Source organism: Atractosteus spatula, chromosome 26 (genome assembly GCF_055471065.1).
Source record: "Atractosteus spatula isolate fAtrSpa1 chromosome 26, fAtrSpa1.hap1, whole genome shotgun sequence".
NCBI classification, from domain to species: domain Eukaryota; kingdom Metazoa; phylum Chordata; class Actinopteri; order Semionotiformes; family Lepisosteidae; genus Atractosteus; species Atractosteus spatula.
Window position 1 is genome coordinate 7,046,733 of NC_142731.1, and position 12,027 is coordinate 7,058,759.

At 46.3% G+C, this 12,027-nt stretch overlaps 1 protein-coding gene across 2 annotated transcripts in view; it reads left to right on the forward strand.

Moving 5' to 3' along the window:
* The first annotated feature begins 4,175 nt into the window (after nucleotides 1–4,175).
* LOC148814739 (vesicle-fusing ATPase) overlaps nucleotides 4,176–12,027 on the forward strand; it is a 50,378-nt gene continuing 42,526 nt past the window's right edge. For both annotated transcript variants that reach the window (XM_088906502.1, XM_088906503.1), the window contains exon 1: nucleotides 4,176–4,293. In XM_088906502.1, the coding sequence (XP_088762628.1) occupies nucleotides 4,282–4,293 (12 nt within the window). In that variant the 5' untranslated portion in view covers nucleotides 4,176–4,281. The remainder of the gene's footprint in view (nucleotides 4,294–12,027) is intronic.

Below are 12,027 nucleotides of genomic sequence, written 5' to 3' on the forward strand. Positions count from 1 at the left end.
GGATTAAGCAGGTGAGGGGGACCTTTGATCTGAGCGATGGAAGATCAAGCTCACTGCTGAAAAGTATATTTTGATTCCATCCAGTCAGTTATGTGGAAAAGTTCAATGCCATTTAGTGACTGGAGTTATAGAAAATGCCACCTCTACTGCCACCCCCACATCAATATCGATCCAATTCCTCTTCGCAATGTGAAGAGGAGGGCAAGATCTCAGCAGTGCAAGCTGAGAGACAGGTGACCATGCACACTGGGTAGGTATTGGTGTTGTGTTGCCAAAACTGCTTTTGCAGGCTTTCATTACTACCTTCAATATATTCTCTGGGGTTTTACCTGCAGTAACAATCTGTAGAGATCTTTATCAGCTGAGGAGAGGGGCTTTACTGTGACGTGGCAGCACAAGGTCAAAAGCTACAAGTATTTTCAGGTACTTTATACTCTGAGAAAGGCACCTGTCCACAACTGAGATAAGTCTAAGAACACGTTGAGATGCAAACAACTTCATGCCTATTGGTTGTTTTCATAGTTCTTAAGATTAATGACGCTTCTCTCACCCTTATAAAAAAAAAAGTCTTGAAGAGTGGTGTCTGTTATTTGTACTCATGTTGAAATGCATGTTGAAAAGTCCTTTGGAAGTCTAGGACTTGCTCTTGTGTTCTGAGCTGCCAGAGCATCTGTTCTTGTGGATCAGCCTCCAGGGAACTAAGCGGGTGGTTTCATCTGGAACATCTGACCCTTTGTCAGAGGAGCGGGTTTTAATTGTCCACACCTCTGAGCTTCAATTCCATGGTTTGGGTTAGGGTTAGGTTTGTGTTAGGAACAGTGGACGTGATGTGTGGTGTGTGGTGCACCATTTTTGCATGGTTTATCTGAATAGAACTCCAAAGGGATCATGGCTTTTTTTTATGTGCATGTGGGTTTTTAAAACGAGCATCTAAACGCTATCCAAACCATTGCTTGAAAGTACCCAATACTGAAGAATCAGCATTTAACTAGGATTGCTCACTCTGTCAGCTTAGATGTGAAGCAATAGCATTCAGACTCCGAAAGTTGCAGTGGGTATGACCTGTTTTGTTTCAGCCAGATTGGGCTAGAGTGAGAAACAGGGTCTATTTCATTCTCAAGTCAAATTTTATTTATCGCTTTTCCCTCATATGGTCCCTTCTCTTTTACTCCAGTTAGAGATTTGGCAAATTTCATTGAGGTCAAGGTGTCCCTTTGCAGGGAGCTGTGTCTGCAGAGTTGTGTTATTGTCATGAAGGGAAACACACTGGACCTGCTCTTTTTGTTTTTTCAAGGATGTTCCACACAAGTGTAATTTTCATTATGTTTTTTACAAACTGATGGGATTTTTTTAATGTTGCAAAACGGGGAACTGTGGATTTCGGAACTCTTCCCGAGGGTAGAAATTCAATACCCAAGAATGCATTTTTAACTATTTTTGACGTATATACAGTATGTTAAGATTGTGTTTCCTTTTTTAAAAAAAAACAAACATTTGTGGCGGAAATTCCACTGTCGGAGAACGTTCTTGAAATTCCCCGTTGGTCCGTGTTGTTAGATCGCTAAAGCCCCTTCCTGATTCTGTTTGTCCAGTGGACAGATGGTCCTCTTGCAGCACAGTCACTCCCCTGCTGTTACTGATCAGACCTGAGCAAGGAAGAAGCTCTCACTGGCCAGACAGCAGCGATGCACAAGCCAGGAACATGATTTGTAGCTGGAGAAGAAAAAAGAATATTACAACCTGAAATCCCCCTTTTTTATATAACATAAGCTAAATTTGTTACAGATGTCTCCAGCCACTGATGTCTCCTGAACCACTATCTGGGCGATCTTTTAATTTTCCTGCGCTCTGGGTTAATTTGCTCTCCTAGGAAAACCAAAGTGCTAGGGGCAAGGACAGAAGGAAATGCTGCCAGAGGTAAACGGGTGGGGCTCCTGGTTGTTTTCATATATGTTTTCATATAGCATTAAGAAGACCATGCCTGGGTTGGCAGCAGTATGCGTCCGGCTTGTCTCCTGCGTTAACTGGAGGGTCCTTTAACCTCGATGTCTTTGGAGGCTGAACATAATCCCTTTGCCAGGAGCGCGATCCTGCAGGAATCACGCCAGTTCTGGGTGGCGGTGGTAGCAGAAATGAGCGAGTTGGAGCCCGGTAGAGACTTGTTTCAATATATTTTTTACTCTCTCCCCCCCCCCCCCCCCTTCTGGAAACGGGAAGAAGGTGAGCTCACCTTCACTGGGAACTTCAGGCAGTTGTAAACCGTGAACTCGAGCGCCGTTCATCCCTCGTCTTCATATTTCTCCCCTGCGTGGTCACCGTGTCGTTCGGGCCCTGCTGTCCTCCACGGGTTATTTGTGACAAGAGTTCACCTCTGGTTTTTAATAAGTGGTCGTCGGAACATTTGCAGTTCATCGAGTTATTTGTAGCTTTCCCTTTCCATAACATCCCTCTGTCTGCAGATTGCTTTCAGAATTCCTTTTTTAAAAAAAAACCTTTCCGTTTACGTCCTATTCTCCAGTTTGTATGATACCCTCAGCCCAGCCACACACACCCCAAACCCAAAAAAGAAAAAAAAAGGTATGATTGCTTGTTTTGAGTTTCTAATGCCATCAATATCAAATGTACAAACGGTTCTTGCTGACCCAACAATTACCGAGTATCTCTGATGTTCAGATGAGTTCAAATAAACTTTTTTTCAAAAAAAAGGGGTGACTTTTTTGTCTTTCTTTTCAAGTTAGTCGGACGAAACCTTCCGAGAGAGATGAATGAGAAATGAGAGGTCATGAAGACTTGGAACCACAAAGAAATGATCGATTTCTATTTTTATGGTGTATTTGTAAACGAAGTTCCACCATACAGCAGCCATTTCAAGTAAAACTAAAGCATACCTGGATCCAGTATACGCATGTTAACAGCAAGAGAATACGCCCCTTTCAAGACAACCAGGTAATTTCTTACATGATATTCAAACAAATTTGCACTTAAACAGGAACTTTTACCAACAAAGCCTTTTGGGAGGAGATATTTGGAGAGCCCACTCCTGGGAGTGTGTTTGGTATTCAACAGCGGTTTCCACTTTCTGAAGATGTCTCTTTCTCGTAGGTTAGTGAAGAAATCACAGGCGGTTGGAAACGTGCGGTCTTTACCTCATTTTGCAGCTAGCTTACAGGTATATGCGCCATATTGCACAAGCGCTAGAGCCTTTCTGCAGTCGACAATGCTTCCGAAGATCTTTTACGCCTCATTCTTAATGATAACCTGAACCATTTCGCCACGAAATGCATTAAATCCGTTTTTTACGTCTGTCATGCACGGGCGATATGTTAAAATGTGCCGGCTGGTGGAAGATTCATGACTCCTGCCCGTGAGTCAAACTTTGAGGAGCCCGACTATTTGACCTACGCTACGCCTTGCTAGTGCACAACACGTGTCCGAAACCTCATTACTGTATCGCTCATTTATTTTAATACAAACTATTTACATACTTCGTGTATGATATTTTGAAAATGACATAAGGACACGCTAGTGTCAGTAATTGCTTGGCATTGTGAGATTATCATCACTTGTACCCCAGCCTGGAACACCTCACCGGCCCGGAGTGCGAGCTTACCTGCAGTTCCACAATCAAACCGCATGGGGGCACTCTTTCACCTCTGCAGTACTCAAACAAAGCTCTTTATTTCTGTACATTTTCCTATTTAAACCGAACATCTAATTACTGTACAACACCAATGTAATGTTCTGCTCCTCTGCCTCTGGAGTTACGTTATGGCAACCAATTCTTATGGAGAAGATTTAGAAACGGCACAGCACGAGCGCAAACGGAGTCGGACACGCCACACGTACCACGTGTACAGTTTCATATGCATAGTGTTTGTAATCCGGCGATGCATAAGACCATAGAACAGCGAGTGATTGAAATATTATGCAGAAAATTGATGGTAGTTGATTTCTTAAGTATGTAATAATACTGTGTAATTCAACCGATGTCATTTAGACATGTCTTCCCGAGGTGCTGCAGATGACAATTAAAAAATATAAATCACCATTAAAATAATTTCACAACCAGTCATATCCGCTCAGCAGGATTGACTTTTACACAACGCAGCACGCCACCTCGCTTCTAGGGAGTGATGACGCAGCGGGTCTCATGCTTGCGTGCGCGCCCCCCCCCCCCTCACGAGCCGGCGTCCATGCGCGGCCCCGCGGCCCCGTCCTGCGCTGACAGAGCCGAGACAGTTTCACTCCGCTTCGCCTCTCCGAGCGACAACAAACACGAAGATGGCGGCCCGGGTGAGTGGAATTCTCTGGCATCTTTTTTTTTTCTTTTGGTGGAGGGTTTAAAAAGGGAAAAGAAAAATTACGGACTGCCGCCGTAGGAATGTTTTCGTAACGTCCGCCATGCGAGAATATATATATATAAAAAACCACCTGAGAGCAGGAAGAGAATGGGGTTCCGGGGATTGTAACACGGGACGTCATTCAAAACATATCCAGTCCGGAAGATGTGTTTTCAAATCTCGGTTGCCGAGCTCGTTAGCTTAAAACTCAAGTCTAAGGGATATACAACTGTAGAGTAAGAGTCATTAGCACCCTGTGTGCTCCTGTAACTTGGACGAAGCGGAACAGTTGCGCTGGCGGTGACACGGACAATACGGCTGTGTCCCTCCGTCAGGTTGCAAACTACACACGCAGAGGCGCTCGCAGCCAAGACGGGATCGTTTCATAGTCGGGCGGGTTCACAAAACAGGGCTGTACCCCCTGTTACTGCCTGTACCCTAACGCCGGGGAGCCGGGGCACGTCCGCCCCCCGGACCGGGGAAGGGACAGGAACCAAAACGCAGGCAAGAGCAATAAAACTCAACGCCTGTTACGCGCTGTAACACTCCCCCGGACCCTGCGGCAGCGCGACTGTATTTCTTCCACTTTTATTGTGGCAGTCAGCGAAGCGCAGGGCGCTGTGAGGGTGCTTTTTCCCGTTGTTTTGTAATGTGAATTTATTGGCTTCCCGAAAGCAGGAAGACTATGAGCACCCCCCCCCCCCCCTCCTGCGCACAGGGGACCCCCCGGTGCTCTGTGCGCTTTGTACGGGTTGGACATGACTGGGGTGACGGAGGGGCTCCGCTGCTCACCCTGCGCTCGCCTGTTCGAGCGGAGAGGGGCCTTTACCGTACAAGCCCTTCTTTCCGAGATCCTCCTCATCGTTTGAGCTGACGCAAAAAATAGATACAGCGTCCTGCTCCATAGCCCGAGGGTGTTGGACAGGACCAACACACACACTCGCGTCCCTCTGGGTGGGGGGGGGGGGACTTCCCGTGTCCTCGGGGAAGGCTCGGTGCCGGTGGTGAATTCTTTAAAATCCTTGACATTACTTGCAATCCTGTTATCCCCCCCCCCCTCCGATTTGTGATCGCCGCTGCGGGCTGCAGCTCCAGCTCCGGTTTGTGCCTGCCTCTTCCACCCACTGCGCCTTGCTGTGTGATCATCGTCCGGCCCCCCTCTGACAGACGGTCCTGCTTCCCAGCGCTCTAGGCTGACCGTGCGACCTTTTGTCTGGTCGCCTTGATCTCTGTTAGGTGCCCTTCTAGGGGGGCTGGGAGTCTGCGCCGACGGAGCTCAGTTGCTCATGCATGGTGGTGACTTTCCGCTCCTGCAACTCTGAGCAGCGCAGGAGGTGCACCTGGGGCATGAGGGGGCAGCAGGATGCAGCTGTCCACCCTGCTGCAGATGTCCCCAGGTCATCGCCAGGCTGGCCAGCGTCTGCTCCGGAGGAATCCGTGGGGAGAGGGGGCCAGGGCAGGGCGGGGGCTGGGATGGGGGTCCGGACATCGTTTCGGGGGTTCTGCGCTCCTCGTCCATTCCCAGCGAACGGGATCAGGCCGAGCCGCAGTGCTCCCTCTCTCTGGCTTCGAGCGGGAGCACTGTCCGGTCCTGGGGGCTGGGACTCCTCGGGCGGCTGGTTTCTGCTCCGGCTCGGCCCTCCGATGGTCGTTGTCATCAAACCGGCGCCAGCGTCATTAACCGCTGCCGTCGCCAAGGTCCGCTGCAGGGTTTCAGCTCCCTAGCTCTAAAATTTCAGCAGCTGACTGACGTGAAATCTCTATAACCGTTTAGGATCTGAAAAGGACTTTGCCGTTCAGATGAATCGCAGTATTGCTTCGATAAAAGGGGGTTGATTAAATAATTTGGGGGGCTCAACGGGGTCAGAAAACCGTCAGATGCGGGGGTCACCCGGGCCAGGTTGGAGAATCTCCGATTTAAGGTGCTTAAATAAAAATAACGGGTTCACGAAAAAGATTGCTACATTTCCTACTTATTTTTTTTCCCCCCACAAATGTTGTAACAAACATGAAGATAAAATCCTCCTCCTTCCAGACGCCCGCCATGTCCAGGCCAGTGGTGCCCATCCCCGTTCGTGGTGGAACACGGCATCTGCCGGGTTTCATTCCACCTGATCTGCAGTGCTCATTAGTGACTGGAGTGCTCTGCTTGCTTGTTCTTTATGTGACCTGTCTTTGGTCAGTCCTGAGCGTCAGAAATTTCCACCTTGGAGGTTTCCAGCACAGGACGCGCAGGACGTTGCTCGGCCTCTCTTCGGTTTGCTGGTTTTCTAGGCGATGAAGGTACAACACAGTGACCCTGTATCGGAAGCACCCACAATGAGAAAATGAGCTTTTTTTTTTTCTCCTTTGGTTTGGTGCTGACTGCAAATCCCATTTGACCTTTTAAGAGTTGAAAGCAAATTTACCCGTTATGGCAAGAATAGAAATCTGAAATCAATTAGCCTGCGATGAAGTACTCGGCTGGAGCAGAGACTGGAAGAGACAGTGTTCCTCCAGGACCAGGCTTGGGAACCTCTGTCCTAGGTACTGTACATCCTCACTTCTCTAGTGAGGGACCTGATACTGAGCGAGAGGCCCTGATTGATCTCGTTAACAGTCGCTCTTGCGCTCTTTTCTGCTCCTGGTGTGAGAGGATCATAACTGAAAACTAGCTTGACATGCCAATGAAGGGGAAATATTGTCCACACAGGACAGATGGAATACATAACTGGTATCAGGCACCAGGAGTTGTGGATGTTAATTAAAAAATGACACGAGAGATCTGTGTGCAGGGGGTTCCCAACCCTGGTAAATGACTGTCTGGATTATTACTGGATTTTCTAGTCTCTCTAAGTTACGAGCAGCCCAGCACCTGGGAGGGTGTTAAATCGATCCAATTAACATTTAACTGCACTTGTTTCTCTCTCCGCCACGGACACAAGCTGTTGGTAGTTTAAGCAGAGACACAAAACCGGCCTGATTCCTGGACTCCGAGGGGAGGAGAGTGCTTTGGGGTCTCCACCTTGTGTGGGTGGGAGCTCCCTTTTCAAGAAATCACTCGAGATAAAACATTTGGATCCTCAAAATCAAACCTAGAATGAATGCGAAATGACAGATCTGTGACATAGGAGCGAGGGAAAATGCCTGCAATTGCAAGCCCAAACCTGTCTGGGTAGCTGGATGGGTCGTAGTTGCAGGGCTCAGACCCCCTTACCCTTCAGCAACCTTCAGTTTTGCCTTGCTGCTTGGGGAGCCCTGATCTCTGGGAGCTGCTGAGGTAGCTGGGGTGCGATATTCGTGGCTGGGTAGGGTTTGCAGTCTGCGTGGTTTAGCCACTCAGTTACACAACCACGAAGGAATAGAAGCACAGTTTGGGAAGCCATCTGCCAATCAGGTGAGAGGCTATTGGCTATCATGGGTCTTGTGTCTAAATCGATTCAGATTAGAAAGTCGCCTGGGTGCAGATTTAATACGTTTGGTCGAAAGCCATATTTTGTATTAAGTGTAATAGGTGGGCATTTTACTTCTCTGCTTGTGCAATTGTGCAATTAAGCAGCAAAGCTGTTTAAAGAAGTTTGGTAAGAAATTTTATTGCATGTCCACCTTTAATGGTACAGCAAAGGTTGTAGCAAATGCTGTCTGTGTTAATACAGGCTGTCACTGTGCATCGCAAGCTTAATGCCGGATAAGCTAGTGATTAGAATTGCTAATACTGTACAAGAGATGCAAAATGAATGCTAAAATTGTTGGCTTGACCAGCCGTTTTCCCTCCTGATATATGGAGCTTTTAAGATTAATATATAGAGATCAATGTAAGTGTTTTTTTTTTACCAGTGTAATGGTGAAGTTGTACATAATTGCATTCAATAAAATTAAAATATAGGGTGACCTTTAAAAAGCATAGCATACTCACTTGCATATTGGTCTTTAACAGTGCTTTTAGCAACAATAAAAATGTTACTATTGCAGATTTGTATTGCATAGAATCTGTTGGGGAAATTAATTGCACATCTACAGTACTTTAACACAGTGAACCTATAAAGAGAGCTGTAATACTGTCGCACTCCCAAATAGCATCAAAATGTACAGGATCTCTGTAGGCACTTCAGTCTGTTTCATTAGGACACTGTAGTGCATAGTGGTATTGCTGCAGGCAGAGTTATTCTAATTGGAGTATGAAATATGCATAACTATTGAGTATTTGACAGTGTGGTAAACATGTTTTTTATTTCCTTTTTAGTTTCCAGCTGAGTTAATTTAAGGTGTTAATCAAATGAGGACAATGAAGATTAATTTTGCATTTATTTTGCTGTAATTTAAAATAAGTTAGATTTGTATTGTTTTTAATTGTGGGGTTTTGTAGTGGTTCTTTTGGGAGGGTCCCTGAAACTGATGGAACAAAATCATAAAAACAAGAAGCTACAGCCTTGTCATTTCTAATTTTCTTTCAGTCTCTTCCCTTCTTTCCCTCTTTTCTTTCTTCTTCCTCATTTACCTCTTTTTATCCTTCCTTCCTCTACTCCTTCCTTCATTCCTGCAGACCCCTGTTCCTCCTTTGCCTTCTTCCTTCTCTTCCTTTCTGTCCTGAAGAAGACCAGCCCGTGTTCTGGTGCCACGCCAGTGGCATGTTGGTCATTCCTACTCGCACCGCCAGCGCTTGTGCTGTGTATGTTGCACGTGAGAGAGTCTGTCTGCTTGGTGCAGAGCTTCTGCTAGATAATGTCTTCCTGCTTGCAGTGTCTTCTCAGGCCTCCCAGGACTGAAACCGGTGATTAAGTTTCCTTAACCCAGGTTACCTTCTTAGAAATACAATCTTCTTGGATATAAGGGATTGACAGTCTTTCTGTGGGGATCACTGCTCTTGTCATTGCTGTGGTTGGGCTACACTGCAAACTCTGTGATCTAAAGCTATTGATGGCCACCCTTGTCTGCAGTATCTTACACAGAATGTTACAGCTTTACAGCAGTGATGTTGGGTGAAGTAGTTACACACTTCCTGCATTTTACAGTTTAGTAATTGAGCATTGTTGTGTGGGTTTTGGTTATTGTTTTTACAGGGAATGTATGCAAGAGTCACATATACATCCTTTACCCCACAGATAGCACGGGCATTACATGTGTCCTATTCTCAGGGATTTTGGGGTGATTCTGTTTTGGAAAAATCATGCTGTACTGTAACTTACATGTTACTGGAATCATTGTATGACATAATCAAATTGATTATTTTTATTATTAGTCTATTATTTAACTTATTTTTATTGCATACCCAACCTTTGTGGCATTGCCAGTGGTTTTAAGACTTAGCTCTTTTGCAACTGCCCCTGTGCCCCCGTGGAAGGGAATGAAGCTTGCAGACATGCTGCTCTGACACGCCCACGCGGTGGAGGAGCGTGTGAGCTCCGCGGCAGCTGACAGGTGTGGCAGTGCTGATTGGATGTGTGGCACCTCTCTCTCTCTGAGATCACAGCAAGCCTGCGGAAGTGACCCAGGGAGTCACCGGAGCCCCTCTTTGCTGGAATGCTGAGAGAGCTCTGGCCAGCTAATCCCAGCTAAGTGAGAGCTGCCTGTTGGGGAGGCGACAGGATACAGCTGGCCAGTGCCATGACCCCGGCAACTCGTGATTACTGTGGACATTTTATTTTTATTGTGGTTTGAAATGACTCGTCAAACCTGATTCTTTCAAAACCCGAAATATAAAATAGCATTGCAGCTCCCCTTTAAATTCTGTGAAAATTAGAAAAGAGGCAGTTAAATGTGATGCAGTGTGTTCAGAGTTTAAACAAAAGTTTATATAAAAATACTGAATATAAGCCTTGTACTACCTCATAACGCTGTATCTGTCAGTAGCTGACAAGTTTTTGAGCTGCACTGGTATACAGAGAGATTTAGGGAATGATTCCTTGCAACTCTAGTGCAGTATTTACTCCATATACTATACTCCAAAGATGAAAAAGAATGCATGGTGCACAAAGAACATTTCTTGTTGTTCTTCTGATTTTTAAAAATCATCCTTGAATGTATACTGCATTTTCAGGTTACTTTTCACATTCGTTATTGGTTTCTCCACCTTCTCTATTCGGGGGATGCTTTGGATGCACCAAAAATCCACTGTGGCTGTCTTTGACTCAGTTATGAGCATTACAGGACTGATTCTTTTCACTTAGGCGAACTGCACATCTGCCTTTTTTATTAGGGAGTGGGCAGTGGGCCTGTTGTGGAGAATGAGAATCAGGGTTTCTTGGAAGCTGAGATTGTGGGGGAGAGAGAAACATGGCAGTCAGAAGAGGATAACTATCCTGTATAGAGCGCGTATACTGGTCTTTAACTGTCTTGGACAAAACACTTCCCTCTCCTTGGCCAGCAGTTTACAGAATCCCTTAATTAGCAGTTCCTTTTGTCTGCACAAAATTTTGTGTTCAAATTTTTAAAACGGATTTTCTCTTCTGCAAGTGCCGTTGCATCTGGAACAAACTGGTTATTTGGATACTATAGACTGTTTTGCGTCCTTTTTCCGATGAGCTCATTTTAATCCGACCTGTTTGGAAGAGGTATCCCAGCCTCAGCCTGAGATGTGCACGTTCAGCGTCTGCCCGGCCAATGGTGTCAGGCTGAGAGGGGGGCTCGGAGATGAGGAGTCGGCGTGTGATACCCGACTCCTGACCTGGGCAGGAGGGGGTTAAAGGCAAAGTATGACTCGCCTGTGTGGAGATGATGATGATGAAAATCTTGTTGATGGTTGTGACAGGGCCCTGGGAGGGGCCTGTCCAGCCAGTTCTGATCTCAGCACGAGCCGCCAGCTCCAGCTTTCCCTCTGATCTGCTTTCTGGGTTGACAGACCTTGCAGCACAGACCGTACAGCCCGTTTCTCCAGAAGGAAGAGGCGGATATTGTTCTTTCTCATCACTGTCATCTACTTTTGTTACGTAATGCAGATTTTTTTTTTGTGTGTGCGCGCACGCTGAGTCACTCTGCCTTGTTTCCACATCAGCCCACTAAAATCCAAACCAGCTATCCCAGTACATACCAGCAGCTGGTAAGATGTTGTGTATTTCAACATCTTGTGTACAGCCTGTTTCTTCGTGCAGGAGTGAGGAACCTGCGCTGGCAAATGTGCCTGGGGAACCAGGGGATTTCCAGGGAATTTGTCCATCTTTCCTGCCTTTCTGCCTGCCTCAATTCTGACAGTAACCAGCAGGGTTTGGCACCTATTTGTAAATCATGGATGTCTTCAGATCTGGGAATAAGGGTTAAATTGGCCTTAGGTGAGTCAATAGGTTGTTCAGGAACTCGGGTGCGATGATATTTCCCAGCAGATCAGCAGATGTCCTGCACCGCATCACAGGGGAATCCAGTAAGGTGTCCCTACTCAGTGGTTTCCCATCTATAGTTACTGCTTTGAGTCTTTTTAAGGGCTGTTCCTGGGAGACTAGAACTGCTGTCACTTAGGGGGTTAAGCAGGAGCACACACACAGGTGTAATGACCACCTATTGCAATTCTGATGGATTTAAATGACTGGAAAGATGATGTGATGATGAGCTGCTCCATCAAATCTGTTCGAGGCTGATTAGGCTGGCATGTCAATACTGTGCAGTTTGCAGTGATTGTGATGTGATCTAGTCTGATTTTTCTTGTCTAGCTGTCAGATTCTGTAATGCTGAACAGCTATTTTTAAAGTTTTAAGGTGGTCAGGAGCTGCAAGCTTGG